Source organism: Bubalus bubalis, chromosome 7 (assembly GCF_019923935.1).
Source record: "Bubalus bubalis isolate 160015118507 breed Murrah chromosome 7, NDDB_SH_1, whole genome shotgun sequence".
NCBI lineage: Eukaryota > Metazoa > Chordata > Mammalia > Artiodactyla > Bovidae > Bubalus > Bubalus bubalis.
Genome location: NC_059163.1, coordinates 58,972,549 through 58,989,919, shown reverse-complemented (window position 1 = coordinate 58,989,919; position 17,371 = coordinate 58,972,549). Strand labels below are relative to the sequence as shown.

The 17,371-nt window shown below is 37.3% G+C and overlaps 1 protein-coding gene across 3 annotated transcripts in view; it reads left to right on the top strand.

Moving 5' to 3' along the window:
• Positions 1-17,371, top strand: part of WDR19 (WD repeat domain 19) — an 81,045-nt gene that overhangs the window by 4,893 nt on the left and 58,781 nt on the right. For 2 of the 3 annotated variants that reach the window (XM_006066133.4, XM_025290152.3), the window contains exons 2-9: positions 1,325-1,416; positions 1,702-1,767; positions 3,773-3,898; positions 5,852-5,967; positions 9,410-9,525; positions 13,305-13,385; positions 14,590-14,702; positions 14,975-15,148. In XM_006066133.4, the coding sequence (XP_006066195.3) occupies positions 1,325-1,416; positions 1,702-1,767; positions 3,773-3,898; positions 5,852-5,967; positions 9,410-9,525; positions 13,305-13,385; positions 14,590-14,702; positions 14,975-15,148 (884 nt within the window). Of the gene's footprint in view, positions 1-1,324; positions 1,417-1,701; positions 1,768-3,772; positions 3,899-5,851; positions 5,968-9,409; positions 9,526-13,304; positions 13,386-14,589; positions 14,703-14,974; positions 15,149-17,371 lie in introns of those variants that run through there. The other variant, XM_006066134.4, reaches the window with a different exon arrangement.

Here is a 17,371-nt window from a genome sequence, read left to right as displayed (position 1 = left end):
TTTCTGGTGGAGTCTTTAGGGTTTTCTATGTAGAGGATCATGTCATCTGCAAACAGTGAGAGTTTTACTTCTTCTTTTCCAATTTGGATTCCCTTTATTTCTTTCTCTGCTCTGATTGCTGTGGCCAAAACTTCCAAAACTATGTTGAATAGTGGTGGTGAAAGTGGGCACCCTTGTCTTGTTCCTGACTTTAGGGGAAATGCTTTCAATTTTTCACCATTGAGGATAATGTTTGCTGTGGGTTTTGTCATATATAGCTGTATTGTCTTTGAAATCATATAGTCATGGACTACCCGTATTTCAAGTCCTCAATAAAATTCCAAGTACGCATGTGGTTTGTGGCTTCTATATCAGATGTGCTCAGTGGTATTTGACCCTTTGGAACTTAAAGGACTGTAGCCCTCTCCAGCCTCCTCTGTCCATGGGTTTCTCCAGGCAAGAATACCTGAGAGGGCTGCCATTTCCTCCAGGGGATCTTTCTGACCCAGGGATCGAACCTGGGTTTCCTGCATTGCAGGCAGATTCTTTACCACTGAGCCACCTGGGAAGCCCTCCATATTGTATACACAGTTCTTTGTTGTCTAAGTGAAAAAAATGATTTTTCAGTTGAAAAAGTATCCACCCAATAGCCAAATTAAACACTTAATGATAAAGTGTATCTAATGGAGAAAGGAGAAAAAATAATTTTGAAGGAGGTATAGATATTTTGTATTTCTGTCATGGTTAAGGTTTTTTAGTAGCAACTTTATTAAATTTAATCTCCCCAAATCCATGCTATCAATAATTAGCTAAATTCCCTGATAGCTCAGTTGGTAAAGAATCCACCTGCAATGCGGGAGACCTGGGTTCAATCCCTGGGTGGGGAAGATCCACTGGAGAAAGGGATAGGCTACCCACTCTAGTATTCTGGCCTGGAGAATCACCATGGACTGTAGTCCGTGGAGTTGCAAAGAGTCGGACATGACTGAGTGACTTTCACAAATTCAAGTTTAATTTTTTAAAATTTTTAATAGTTATAAAACACTAAATCATAAATGTTTATAAAATTAACATTTAGAAACATTCAAAAGCAAAAAAGTTTTATAGTAAATGCTCCTGTGTATGTTGAGGCCTGTACTTGACCAGCCAGATTATGGTTATTTGGTTGGTTGGTTGGTTAATTGGTCATTTTATTTGTTACATTGTTGACTTCTTTTGGGTAAGCTCTAGCATAAGCCTTCACCATCCTGAATCCTACTGTTTTCATTATTATGTTTTGACATCTTTTCTGACCAACTGTTAATTGTATGTTTTAAAATATAAAAATTGTGTTGTGCTTTTTTAGCGTGTTTTCTCACTACTAGAAAAGACTTGGCTTGGCACACCAATACAGTTTACCTGGCAGAAAACATCAGGAAACTATCTTGCTGTAACAGGGTAAGATAACAGTGATTGTTAGTAAATCACCCTGACTCCACGTGGTTGTATGCCCACCAAACCGCACCATCTGTTCAGTAGAAATTCTTGAATGATGGTTGCATGGTGAGAAAAGTAATATATTAATATCACAATTCATAGAACCTTTTCCCTAGTGATAACTTTTTACATACAAATGATGAAACTATCATGAGAAAATATAGAAATCACTTGAATGTATAAGAACTCTTTAGATACATAAGAAGTAAAATTTAAATCATATCTTTTTGTTCTAATTGCTTTTAGAGCTGATCATATTGTGAAAATCTTTGATCGCCATGGTCAAAAAAGAAGTGAAATCAACTTATCTGGGTAAGTACAGAGGTAGATCAAAATTTTTTCAAACTTTGTGGCCTAAAAGATAAAAAAACACTGTCTTAAAACTTATAATCAAGTAGAATTTTGTAATTTATGTCTAACCTGTATCTCTTCTTTTGCTTTCTCCATTTGCAAAGAGATTTAGTTTTGTATACCATAAGCAGTTAATGAAATAGGTATATAGCATATGAATTAAGAGTTTAATACATTCATTGACAGATAAGCTTTAAGGCAGAATTGTAAATGAGTCTATGTGAAAGAATTCTTATTTAATTGTAAACAAGCCTTAGTGTATATATTTGCAGATAAGCCCTTATTGATGTAGTATTTCCTCTCTAATATAAATTGGAAAATAGTTACTTTCCACACTTTTTTTATCCTTTTTAAGAAAGTCATTCTAGATTACAGTAAGCATAACATAAGCATTTTTAATAATTCAGTGTGATCATTCCCTGTATTAGTTATTTTACCCATAGTCTTAGTGGTTATTATGATGTTTGCATAAGACCTAAGTGGTCTTAAGCTGCCAGGCTTTTTAAATTCACATCAGCCTTGTGTAGTTTATCAGCCACCATCTTTGCAAATTTAGTGGCTCTACTTATCTCACACCCACCTAATGCCACCATTTTAGCATTTCCTATTGCTCTCTTAATTGTTGCTTCTGGTTTCTATTTTCTGGGGAACAGAGGGCAAGCTAGTTATAATTATGTTTAGAATAAAGTGAAAAGGCACTTAGTAAAAAACTTCTCTGATTAAGTTGTAGGAGCTTTATTGCATAATCTCTGTAACATTGCTTTTGGTTATGCAATGTCCTTATTTTTTTGCTTCTGAGTTCTTTTGCTGTATTCAACATAGCTGAATTAGACTGACAAAACATCACCAGATAAACAAAATGCTATTATATGTTGTCTTTAATGATTTTATTAAGAATTTGAAAGCCTCCCTCTTCCATACCTCTCAAAATCTGTGGAAATACTATAGAAAATTAAGATCCCCAAACATATTTTAGTAGTTTGAAGAATAAAATAACTGAAGTGATTCCCAGATGTCTTAAATGGAAAGCTGAGTGTTGCTTCAGGGGCCCGCAAAGTCTGGGATCTGAGCTGGAGCTGATGTAATAATAATAGGAATAAAGTGCACAATAAATGTAAGGCACTGGAATCATCCAGAGCCCATCTCCCCAACCCCGGGTCCACGGAAAAATTGTCTTCCACAAAAGGCCAAAAAGGTTGGGGACCACTGGGCAGGTGCCCCAAAACAGTCTCCAAATGAGAAACAGAATCAGAAGAGGAAGAAAAGGTTAATCTCCAGGGAAGTTCTTAAATTATAATAAACACTTGGAGTAATTTTAAACAGTAAGAAACATATTAAATAGAGCATTTCCTATTTATAACTATTTTGTTACCTTAAATCACTCTTCTTATTCTATTCAGTATTAAGATATGAAATGAAAATGACTTTTCTTACTATGTATTTCAGAATTCAGTATTTCTTACTGTTTGCAATCCTACATCTAGCCAGCCTTGCTCTGTTTAATACACAGCTTGTCTAGATATTTCACTTCTTATCAGTACCTTCTTTTTCCCTCTGTGCATCTGAAACCACCTTTCAAAAGTTGATCACACAAATTTCCTCTTGATTCCAGATATGATTCCTTTCTAGAGGTGCTTGATGAGTATTTTACCACAAGAGCCCAGCTCTTTACAGGTGTCAAGAAAATCTGCTAACCTATTAGATATAATTGTATTTAATATAGTATGTGAAAATGATATTTAAAATAGAATTCAAAATGTTTCCATCCCCTCAACAACAACAAAATTGGTGTTAGTGTTATCCAGGCAGTAAATTTGGAGTTCTGTTTCTTACTTTAGAAAGTTTATGACTTTAAAAATAGATTGAATGGACTTGCTATAGACAAAAATCACAAATAGTTGATTGTTTAAATTTCTTTCCCCTACTTTAATGTATAGTGATTGTTTTGTTCTCTTTTTAAAAAAAGTAACTGTGTTACTATGGATTGGGACAAGGATGGAGATATTCTAGCAGTGATTGCTGAGAAATCCAGTTGCATTTATCTGTGGGATGCCAACACGAACAAAACCAGTCAGTTAGACAGTGGCTTGAGGTAAGGATAACTTTTTTTATTTTTTAAATCTTCACTTAGAAATACTATTTGCAGCTTTGATGCTAAAAAGATCTTACTACATTCATTATAAATATGCCCTGATGAGTTATTTTCTTATAAAAGGGAAAAATTCATTTCTTTTAAAATTGTTATATACAATCCTATTAATTTTGCCCAATTAATTAGAATACAGTATCATTCTAAAATATAAAGAGCTTCTTAAAAAGTTGCTTTCAGTGAAATAGACTAAAAAGTCCAAAGAAGAGAGAAAACATTTATAGGAAAATCTGGAAATAGGATGACTACAGGCATGACCGGATCTAGGGGTTGTAGTGATGCAATCTAGACATCTCACAGCTCTTTCTTTCTCTGTATTGACTTCTAAGTCAGACTCTCTCCCTTTTTTAATTCTGTTGAAGTATAGTTGATTTATAATGTTGTGTTAATTTCTGCTGTGCAGCCAAGTGATTCAGTTATACATATATGTACTTTCTTTTTCATATTCTTTTTCATTGTGGTTTATCACAGGATATTGAATATTGTCCCCTGTGCTATACAATAGGTCCAAGTCATTTATCCATCCTGTATATATTTAGACTCTTTTGATGGCTACTGGCATCAGCTTCTACCATTCTTCACAGCAAGTTATGCCAAAGAAAAGGGCATGCCACTATTACATCGCCAGTATTCTCTCAGTTCTTTAAAAGGTCTTTGAATAGGGTAGACAGGGCCATAGGGTTGATAATCCTACCCATGAAGATTGGGGTAAGAGTGGGGCAGTTCACAAGTGGAAGAAATCCTGGGCAGACCGAATAAGTTACAGATCTCTGCTAAAATAGAAGCTGTTTGCCATATGGAAAAGAAAAACTTGTCAGTATTTACAGCTGAAATGCAATTTTGACCTTGAACAAGTTGCTTAACCTCTGCTTAAGCTTCAGTTTCTTCATATATGTAAAATGAGTCTAGTAATAATATCTGCCTCATAGCATCATGTGGCCTATAAGTGCAGGAAGAGATCACACATCTACCATAAGATTAGGCTTTACTTTTCCGACTTATCAAGGAATAACAGAGCAGGTCAAAACATCCCCCTACTGCAGGTTCCCTCGACCCTCCAAAGTGAGGCTCAAGAAATGCACCCACAGGCAATGGTGTCTGACCAACATCAAGTCTACTAGATCTGAGAACCTCCACTTCTTGCTCTGTCCTTTTACACTTCCATACCTCACTTTTCAGAAGGATTTTACACACTCTGTGCTTCCATTCAAGAAAGTGAAAGTGTTAATTGCTCAATTCTGTCCAACTCTTTGTGACCCCATGGGCTGTAGCCCGTCAGGCTCCCCTGTTCATGCAGTTCTCCAGGCAAGGATACTGGATTGGGTTGCCATTCCCTCCTCCAGGGGATCTTCCAACCCGGGTCTCTCACATTGCAGGTGGATTCTTTACCATCTGAGCCACCAGGGAAGCCCAAACCTCCTTCTGAGATGCCCTTAATAGTGACAGAGCTGGAAAATCTATATCCTTTTTCAAATCATGAATTCCCAATAATTTTTTCAGTTTACTGTATCACATTTTTAGACTTTTTAAAAGCTTAAGATGTTATCCATTAAGATTTTTACCACAATTAGAGTTACAACAATTATTAGTAGACAGATTAATAACTGTCTTATCATTAGTCATCTCCTGAAATGTGAGATTCCATCATGACTGAATTGAAGCCTTTTATTCATTATACATTTGTATTTTAGGTCTCACTGACTTAAGATCACTTTATAGTGTCTCAAAATGCCTTTAGCACTTACTCTTTGTCCTAAATCATTAAAATTGTAATTTTATACTTCAGCTTCTAACTAGATATTACAGTTATTCATGAAATTCACGAAGCACTTTTAAAAGGACTGCTTAGGAGGTTAGGTTGTAAATTGTTTAGTAATTTACATCTTAACGTTACAGGGATCAATTGTCTTTCCTTCTTTGGTCAAAATTTGGAAGTTTCCTGGCCGTTGGAACTGTTAAAGGAAATTTGCTAATTTATAATCATCAGACATCTCGAAAGATTCCTGTCATTGGTAGGTTACAGCTGGAAACACTGCTTAATATTTGGGATGCTTTAACATAAATGTAAATTTTATCACCTCAGGTTTCCCTGATATTGCAGGGGAAATTTTGTAGTTTAAAATTGACTTCCCTTGTCAAGCCATACCTCTGTCTAACTAGAAGATCCATCTTCACTACCTACTAAAAACTTCCCAGGTTACATAAAACAAGTTGCCCTCAGGTAAGTGAGCCTGTGCCTCTGGACACCAGTACATTAATAGCATGATTTCCATCTGTCCCTTTCTCACCCAGATTATGCCTCTGGTATGGGGTAGCTCATGTGCCTATCAACACATTAGTAGATGGGCTAAAACATTTGGCGACTTCTTGGACAGAGTATATCCATATTCCTAATTCTGACCCCTCACTCTCTCCAATCACTAATCTAGGAGTGAACTAGGAGTTATTTTTACCTCAGGGTATATGACTGGAAGGTATGCATATTTATTCCTTCTTTGACCTTCTTGATTTAGCCTCTTTGATTCCCCCAGCCTCTGGCACTTAGCATCTGACTACCTGAAGGAAATAGTATTGATTTTTTTCAATTGTTGTAACATCAGGCTGGTGAGGAGTGAAATCGGTAGGCTTAATTATAATTTACTGCTAATGGAAGAATTAAATGCTGGAGATAATAGTGCCCACAGAATACTTGAGAAAGTGCTTTTCAGTTAAAGACACTTATTCATTTCAAGTTATTTTCACATATATGTATATCTTTCATATGTGTATTTTTAGCACTCTGGCTATACAGTTACACCATTGATCCATTTGAAAAGTTGAACTAAAAAATCAGCTTTCACCATGTAAATTAATTTGTTTGACTTCAGTAGGCATTTTCTGTATCCCACTTCATTTATAGGCATGTCCTACCAGTTAACTTACGATCCTTAGATAGCTTGACACTTGAGGTAAGAAGAAAATAATCATGTCAAAACATGATTATTTGGTGTCAGTATTTGTTCATATGTACATGATTTTATATGTGATCTTTGTATTTAATATGAATATTGATTCTAATTCAGTCTGATTTATTAACTGTATAAAATAGACCTGAAAATATTCAGGTTAATTTTACATTTTAGGCCCTTTCACTGCCTCTTTCAGAGTTTGTTGTGATTTATAGGTGCGCTTTTTTTTTCCTCTGAAATAATTTACTTTTCTAAAACCAAGGCATTTCACTTCCAGTAGCAGCTGCACAAATGCACAATCAGCAAGTGGTTTTTACAGTAACTAAATGTCTGTTCCCTTGTTAGGTCTTGCTCTGATTTCTTTCCTTGAACTGTGTTAGATACAGGCAATCCTCACTTTGCATGATTCTAATATGCATGAATTTCATTGACCACAGTTTACTTAATATTGCCAGTCTCCCAAAAACATGATTCACATTTCAGTAACTGTGGTATATTCCTGTAAGCTAATATTAATTAAATGAGTCAATACCTGCCCAGAACACTGTTAAGTAAGCACACGAAAGTGTTAACTGTTATCACTGATGTTAGGACTAACCTGAGTTCTGAGCTCTAGAAGAAAAGGAGAGATTTTCTTCTCTCTGTCCTGAGTGTAGGATGAAGTTTGTCCTTGGCATCTTTCCACCTCTCTTAATGTACTCCTTTATCCCTTCTAATACCTATTACTTTGGATACCCAGTTCCATTGTACTACCTATATCTCTTAATCAATCCATGATCAGCAAAATCTCCTATATCCCAGTCTCTTCTCTGAATGTCCCTTCATTTTTGTGCTCTGGTCTCCTGGTTTGAAATACTACCTCTGTAGTCCCATGTTTGTCTCTTCCAGACTCTAGACTCATGCAAGCAATTGCTTACTCAACAGCTCCAATGAAATTTCTAGTAAATACTTCAGATTTGATATCACCAAACCGTGCAGCTGTTCCCTCTCATCATTGATATCTTTTCATCCTCTTAGATGTTTAAGCCAAATCTTACTGTTATCCTGACTCTTATCTTCCTCATACCCTCTATACCAAATGTGCCAGAAAATCTTACAGGATTTACCTCCAAATATGTCCAGAATCAACTTGTCTCATCACCTCTACCACTACCACCACCACCATGGTGTGGGGCTCAGACATCTTCTGCCTGCATCTCTGCAATCTCTTAACCGGTCTCCCTGCTTCAACTCTTGCCCTGCTATAAGAATATTCTCAACTCAGAAGCCCAAGTGAGCCTTCTGCTCAGAACTATCCAGTGGCTCTTCATGTCACCCAAGATCAAAGTCAGAATCCTTACAATGGCTAGCCAAGCCCTCTATGACCTGGCCCTTGAAAACTGTGATTTCATCTCTTAGTTACCTTTCTTTACTTTCTGGCCTCCAGCCACACTGTTCTAGCTGAGCCTCTAACACACTGGACACACTCTTGCTTCAGGGTCTACTGACTTAATAACTATTTATTTAGAGCCTGCTTTCTGCAGAGATACTGTATTAGGTTCAATAGGGGGTACAAGGAATAAAATAAGCATGATCTCTGTCTCCATAACAGCTAAAATAGCTAACACTTATATAGCAGTTCCTGTATGGCTGGCACTCTTCTAAGGGCTTTAGCTCATTTGATCCCCAACCCTGTGAAATAGCTTCTACTATTATCCCCAGATTTAGGACAGTGTGACTAAGGAATAGATAGGTTAACTTACCCAAGGTTTTGTGATAAGTAGTGGAGCCACTTACTCAAAATAGGCAGCCTGCCTCCAGAAACTGTATACTTAATTAACCTTGAGACTCTTGAGTATTTATCTATTCTAGGACCTTTAACGAAAACCTGGTGTCAAGTCATGTGATTTCCACCCCAAAATGTAGTTTTTGCACTGGCTAGATTGCTTAATTAAAAAGCGTTCTGATACTTAGTGGCTCTCTAATATCCCTCACTAGCTAAATGACTCAGTTCTTAACATAAGTCTCACTAAGGTGCATTCATATTTGTACCTCAATATTGTCACGAATCACTGTATGTCTTTCAGTTATATACAAATAATCAAAATTGTGATGTTGAATCGGCTTATGCCAAGGATCTCCCACATCATAAAGCTGAATATAATAAAGATAACTTCAGTGCTTTGAGATTTACTTCTTTTAAGACATTACTGTGATAGGTTTTGTTATATGGTTAAACAAACAAGCTTGTCGAGGGGTGGGATATCTTTTTATGTTAGGACCTATGCTCATATTCACATACAAAGTTGGAAAATAGGATTGCCCTTATATACAGTTATCTTGATTTACAACTTTGTTATAAACTCTTTTAAATAAGGCTGCTTAGACACTAAACTGCTTTGAGATTTTAAATTCCTTGTTAGTTTAATTTCCATAGTATATTATCTAAACTTTGAGATTACCATCACAGATTTTGTAAAATTTTTTTTTGAGAAATCAATATGTACAACAATCATCTCTTTTGCAGGAAAACATACTAAGAAAATCACATGTGGAAGTTGGAATGCAGAAAACATGCTTGCTTTAGGTGGTGAAGATAAAATGATTACAGTTAGTAATCAGGAAGGTGACACAATAAGACAGGTAATACAGTAACATCTCTTTGACTTGCTGTGTTCAGATTTTCCTCCAAAATAAGGTTTGTCTATCAAACTGACCTATAAAATTTTAAAATCTCTATGAAAGATGTTTACAATAACTTCATATTCTAAACATCAAGTTTTTTCTTTTTATGTACTAGGACATTTTTCTTTTAATACAAATACTTTATCTAAATTTCCTCCTTTGTACACTTCCCCTTGGCTAGTGTTAGCTTGGATTATCAGCTCTGTGGTTATAATCAACCATTATATTTGTGAATATCTCTTATTTTATTTGTGTATTTACAATGTAAATCATAACCACTGGACTCAGTCAGATCTGCCTGATTCTAAAGCCCACTCCTTTAGCTGATATGTTAAATTGGTTCTAAACTAATCCTAATTAAATTTTAGGATTAAATTTTACTGCTGTTCAAATTGCCCAAGATTAAGGGAATTTGTATTAGCCATAGCTATATAATCTTACCAGTGGCAAAATTTCAATTCGGATGACTTGGCTTATGGTTTAGTATTTCTAGAGCAATAGTGACTGACACATTCTTTGAATACTGCTAGTTTTACATTAATAGGTCCTACATTAGCTATTTATTGCTGCATAACAAATTACCCCTGAAACTTAGCAGTTTAAAACAACAGATGTTGCTTTGCCGTTTTTGTGGGTGAGTAGTTGGCACTCCACTCCAGTATTCTTGTCTGGAAAATCCCATGGATGGAGGAGCCTGGTGGGCTGCAGTCCATGGGGTCGCTAAGAGTCAGACAGGACTGAGTGACTTTACTTTCACTCTTTTTCATGCATTGGAGAAGTAAATGGCAACCCACTCCAGTGTTCTTGCCTGGAGAATCCCAGGGACGGGGTCGCCTGGTGGGCTGCCCTCTATGGGGTCGCACAGAGTTGGACACGACTGAAGCGACTTAGCAGCAGCAGCAGTCCAGACACATTGGAGAAGGAAATGGCAACCCACTCCAGTGTTCTTGCCTGGAGAATCCCAGGGACGGGGTCGCCTGGTGGGCTGCCGTCTATGGGATCGCACAGAGTCGGACACGACTGAAGCGACTTAGCAGCAGCAGCAGCAGCAGTCCAGACACAGCTAAGCTGAGTGCTTCTGCCTCAGGGTCTCTCACGAGGCTGCAGTCATTTAGCAGTCTGGACTGCAGTCTCATCAGGAGTCTTGACTAGGGACAAGTCTATTTCCAAGCTCATGTGGTTGTTGAAAGGCAGGCTGTTAGGCTCAGGGCTTAGCTCCTGTCATTATTGACTGGAAGCCTGCCTCATTTTCTAGCCACATGTATCTCTCCGTAGCATATCTCACAACAAAGCCACTGGCAAGAGAATGAGAATAGTCATTCAAGACTTAAGCCACAACCTCTTAATAAATAACCTGATCTCAGAATTATTTTTGCCATATTCTGTTCTCTAGAAGTGAGTCACTAGGTTCAGCACATGCTCAGGGTCTGGGTGGCAATCGCACTAAGGCATAAAAGCCAGGAGGTGAGGACCATTGTGGCCCATCTTAGAGGCTGCCCGCCATAGGCCCCCTTCTCTCAGGAAGAGAAAGCTAATCCTGATAAAACACATGTAGCCTTATATGATTGTCAAATGTGTGATATAGCTTACAAACCCTGTAGCATTTGTGAGATAGAGGAGGTAAATGAATGTTGGATTGTGAATTTGTAAGAGAGAAGATCTAAATCAGTCAAGGTGTATGCTAAACTATTGTAACAGAGACCCAAAATGACAAGGACTCTAAGAATATAGTAGTTCAGGTGGCTTTTTCCTCTTTCATTTTATTATATAACAGAGGTAAGCAGGTCATCTGTGTATCTCTGCTTCTCCAGGTTGTGTAAAGTCCCCCTTCTCTGCTTCCCCACCCTTCCTTCCATCTTAATGTTTTGCCATTTATTAGGGTGTTTTGCCCTCATTAGCACCACATCTGCATTTCAGCCCCAGGGAAAGGAAAAAGAGTAGTAGAGTGCAAGGAATTGTAAGCTACCTGAGCTGGAAGATGCAGTCACTACTGCCATTCATATCACATGAACCTAGTCGTATGGTCAAACCTAAGTGCTGCCATGGAAGCTGCAAATTTAGTCTGTCTAGGTGACCATGTACCCTGCTAAAACTTGTTATAGAGGATATTGAAAGACTTTTATCAGTTGCTGTCATTCACTCCAAGCAGAACAGAAAGATAAGAGGAAAAACTTACTATGGCTTGCTGAAGACCGGAATGACTGAAAATTTGGGCTTTGAGAATTTACAGAAGTCTGAAGAAGAAAGTTGGTTCTTATATCTGGAAAGCTTTGAAATTGAGGTAGAAGTAACTCAGTCATATTGAGCAGACCACAGCGTGATTCCAGTGATTCTTAAGGAAGGCATTGATGTAAAAATAGTTTCTAGAAACCTTGTAATTTTCATCAATCTGTATTGATGTCCTTCAGAATTCTAATACTACAGGTCCCTGCTCTTGTGTCCATACCAGACATCGTCAGTAGATACTGGCATTTTTTTCTTCACTGAATCAAGACATGACCTTAGAATACTTTTCCACATATAACATCCCAGGAAGCTCTACCACTGAGCTATTATTTACATACAAGATAACTATTTCCCATTTTTAATCCCAAGAATTATGCTTCCAGAATATGACATACTAAAGTTGTAATTTAGTAAACAAAGCATACATTATAAGTATTGTTTCATCTGGTATTTTCTCCAAATTGCTTATACTTGGCTATTCTGCAAAGCACACCATCGTTACTTCTGTGGATTTATTTTTTATTTATCCTGCTTGTCTTGCTTCCTAAATCTGAAGATTGCTGTCATTCATCAGTTCTGAAAAATTCTTAGTCATTGTCTGTTTGAAATTTGCCTCTTGCCCTTGTTCTTCTCTTTCTGCAGCAACTGTTAGACATATGTTTGACCATCTTATGTCTCTTAATCTCTCTTTCATATTTTCTTTTTGTCACTCTGTGCAATCTTCAGGATAATTTCCACAAATCAGTCCACTTATTCTTCAAATATGTCTAATCTTCTATCCCATCAGTCCTTCCCATTTTAATGACCCTAATTGTTATTGGTGGAAAGTACTTTGTAGCTCTTTTTTAAAACCTGCTTGGACTTTTAAAGAAAGTGTTGTCTTTTCTTTTATTTATGAGTCTTTTTATGTTTGTAATCATTTTAAAAGTATTTTATGATCTTTTTCTGATAATTCTGTTCTTTTTAGATCTGCTGACCCTTGCTCTTGGTACATTGCTTGTGAATTTTCTCATTTTGAATTGGGAGCTCACCTACTGTAGGAAGTTGTTTGCAGCCTTGGAAGAGGCTTTAGATTTGTTTTTGCTGAACGCTGCAGGGAGTTTCTAGACCACTCAGAGTATAACTTTGGACCTTAGACCACAATGAACATAGGAGGAAAACTGATTTGAAAAGAATTTTTTCTAACCAAAGCCCAGTTCGAGTCAAATGGGTTCATTATCATCTCTCTTTATCAGCCAGATATCTGCAGCATCAGTTCCTGCACTCACTTTGCTTTTCAGTTTGATCTTTGCTTATGGGCCACAGAAATCTTCCTTACCTTCTTTCAGGCTTATCTTAGCCATTTAATAAGATACGTGTTCAGTTTCATCCTGAATTTCTAGAACTTTGTAGCAGTGGGATTTTCAGGTTATTCAGTCCAATGTATTCAGAAATGAAAGCAAGCTCCCTGTTTTGTTAATGGAATTTGGGTGTGGGGTTTATTCATGGTGATACTATGTTCATCTCCACAGATACCAGTGAGATCGGAGCCTAGTGACATGCAGTTTTCCATGATGAAGACTGATGACCGAACCTCCACTGCTGAAAGCACAGTAAGAGTTCTAAATCCAGGCCCAAATTATTTTGGTAATTTTGTAGGATATACTGTCTCCTTTTCTAGGATGGTTCAGAATCTCTGTTAAAAAAATTATGGTACATCACTTATGAAAGCAACATAGACCCCAGTTTCTCAGGCCTAAATATTGTTTTTGCTGCCACCTAACATCAAAACAATTGAAGATAGAGTCCTGTAGCACCGTGGCTGCTCTCCTTATGGTAGCAAAAACAGTGGGGGCGCCTTGAAAAACAAGAGTATTGATTTCTATATCTTTAAAGTTTTTTCATTCTTATCAGATATGGGGACCAGAATGCCAGAAATTACTAGTTTTATTTTTTAACACCTTAGATTTATTTTCCCTGCCACATTTTAACATTCTGAAGTCCAGATGGTTTTCACAATCAACCAGAATATATTTAATGAAGTAATGTTTTTCTTTATTTCTTTAAAAGATGTTATATTGATAATGACTCATAACCGATAGCATCTTCAAAGCAAGGAAATATACCAAAGTGTTTCTGTTTATATATATATATCCATTACCCTTAGTGAGCCCAAATCAGTAGTGTACTCTTCTGTCTCAACACAGTTACACTCTCAGCTGAGAATTACAGTTTAGTATTGGCCTGTGAGTAACAGGGATACTAGTCTAGCCACATTGACCAGTGCCCTGCAGGTGATGGAAAAAGTGATGATATAAAAAGCTGAGCTAGATTATCCACACGGGTGTGGACAGGTAAACCCACGTAGCTTAGAATCAAAATCAGATGGCCTCAGGGTAGAAGAGTTGCTATACTCTGAATGTGAGTTTAGTTACAATGAAACTGTGTCAGACTTACCTTCTTGTACTGCACGGTACTCTTATTAGAGGTACAGAGAATTTTTAAAAGTTATTCCATTGAGCTATTTTAGTATACTTCCAAGGGTATATTGCTATGCTAAGTCACTTCAGTCATTTCCAACTCTGTGCGACCCCATATTTTGGGTATGTGTAAACCCAAGGATCCTTCCCAGACTACATTTTAGGAAAATGATACAAATGTTTTGAGTTAGTCACATTGTTTCCTTACTAATTTATAATATTTAACCCTAAATTTGGCTCAGTTGTTTTTCTAAATTAAGTTTATGCTGTTTGAATTTGCTTATTAGTCTCTTCATGAAGTACTGAACATTCCTCTCATAATTCCTATTTTTGGCAGATAAGTGTAGTGGTTGGCAAGAAAACTTTGTTTCTTTTTAATCTGAATGAACCAGATAACCCAATTGATCTGGAGTTTCAGCAACACTATGGCAACATTGTCTGCTACAGTTGGTATGTACAGAAGCACTATACATAAAGAGTGTTTTTCCTTACTAAGTATAATGTGTTTCGTTTTTGTCTGTAGCATTTTCACTCCTCTCTGTGACATTTTCTGGATTGCAGTCTGTGATTTAAGGTGTGAAACTACCTAGCATGTTATCTGGCAAATAGGCCCTTGATAAATGATATTCTCTATTTCCTCAATGTTAAGGTATTTGTTTATTACTGTATTGCAAATGACAGTTAATCTTCCTTTTACTGTATTACTGCCTTTGTTGCTGTAGGTACGGTGATGGCTACATCATGATTGGTTTTTCACGTGGAACTTTTGTGGTCATTTCCACTCATATTCGAGAGATTGGTCAAGAGATATTTCAGGCTCGTGACCATAAAGACAGTCTAACCAGTATTGCAGTATCACAGACCCTTAACAAAGCTGCTACGTGTGGTGATAACTGGTAAGTTATATTCACATATTCCTAGGAAAGCTTATTTAAGGAATGGTCAAGAGATTCAACAAGATGTTGTTAACTAATGTTAATCTATCCACCATACTTGTACTATTAGAACATGTTTGCAGTTGAAAATTTCTAAGATATCTTTACCTTTGCCTTGAACACTCAGGGTAAAACCTAAAATACTAAATGTGTACCAAATACAAAACCTAAAATGGAGTATACTTGAAAATCAGTCATAAAAATAAAATGGACACTTCTGGGTAACAGGGAGTTAGTACCCTTGACCCTATCTCTCTCACCAAATACAGCCATAAAACCTGAAGAGAACTCATAAAACAGCTATGTAAGGATTCTGAAAAGTAAATAGTAGCAGGCAGACTGGAGAAGAAAGCCAGCATTTGAAGTACCACTGAGCCAGCGGTGAGTCTCCTGTGTGTCTTCTGGTCTCTCTCAGCCAGGACTCAAGGCAGCCTGAGACCTGGAAGTAAGCACTGGAGCAGAGACAGAGAGAGCTCTGAAAGAAGCCCTTTAGTTCTGGCTCAACTTGCAGGAAAGAGAACTCCTAACACTCAGGCTAAGTTGGGGAAATCCCTCAATTTTCTCTTTTTTCGCCCTTTGTTCTCTCATGCCCCAGCCACCAAGCAGTCCACCATGGCAGTGACAGAAAGGACCCACAGGCACCTGAAACCCTGAAGGAAGCAAACCTTCCTCTCCAGTTGGGGGAGCTGTGGTCCCGAGAAGATGGGGATACCCCCACTGTTTATTTTTCTCTCTGTCCTTTCGCTGCTTGGCTGCCGGTACAGTTGTAGGAAGACCAGAGCAGAATAACTAGAGCCCAGCTTTTGTGCTGGAAGACCAACAAGGGGAAGCCCAGGTATATTCTGATATACCTGGGAGGTCCTAGAGAAGGAGGAACTCTGGAAAGTGATCCTACAAAGATACTTATGAGGTCCCAGGTTCATCTCTGAGCTGCGTGTGTGTATCATATCGTACATGCCTGACAAAGACTTTGAGAACTGAACTAAGGGATAGATCATAGCCCAGGTCCTGTACTGGCCACTGAGTGGACCATACAAGGACGTACCTGAATACCACTGCAAAGGGTTTGGAAGTGGAACAGACATTGAAATCATAGCCCACAGAAGGCTGGTCGAAATGTGTGGCCTGAACCCAACTGGGCCAATTGCCTCCTTAAAAAAAAATAATTTAACTTCCTCCGTGGGATTTAAACAAGACAGAGTCTCATAACATAATTGTCAAACTGTCCAGAATATAACCCCAAATTGCTTGACACGTGAAGAATCAGGAAAATTTTGACTCACTTGAGAAAAAACAATCAAAGGACGCCAGTGCTGAGGTGATGCATGTAGCAGCTATTATAAAAATGTTCCAAAAGGTAACAGCATTCTAAAACAGACTGAAACATAACCTCAGGGGGAGAAAAATGGAGCCTATAAAGAAGAACCAAATGGCAATTCTAGAGGTGAAAAAATAAAATTAATATAGTGTATGTAATATCAGAATGGAAATCACAGAGTAAAACAGTTGGTGAACTTAAAGATAGATCAATAGAAATACACATTCTGAACACAGAGGAAAAGATTAAAAAAAAAAAAAAAAAAACAGCCTCAGGGACCTTGAAACTACCAAAATATCTAACATTTGTGTCATAAAAATCTCAAAAATAAAGGTTGGAAGCATCTCACGTTTGACAAAAGACAACCTATATATTATACTAGCTCAGCAAACCCCAAAAAGGATAAATCCAAAGAAATGTAGGCCCAGACTCATCATGGTTAAACTGCTAAAAACTAAAAGCAAAGAAAAGGTTTGAAAGCAGCCAGAGAACATTTTGAATGACAGCAGATTTCTCACCATAAACCTTAGTGACCAGGAGGAAACTCATAACATTCTTAAATTGCTGAAAGAAAAGAATTGTCAACCAAGCTTCCATCTATATCCAGTAAAAATAGCAATCAGTAATGAAGGTGAAATAAACATTCTCAGATGAAGGAAAATGAAAAGAATTTACTGCCAGTGGGCCTCCTCTAAAAGAACTACTGAAGGAAGTTCTTCAGATAGGAGATAACAGATGACAGAATGAAACTTGGAATGTCAAAAATAAAAGGAAGGCAACAGAAATGGGAAATAACTGAGTAGATAAAGTGAAGGTGTTGGTCACAAAGGCTACTGGTGAAATCACATCAGGAACTTATATTTGCT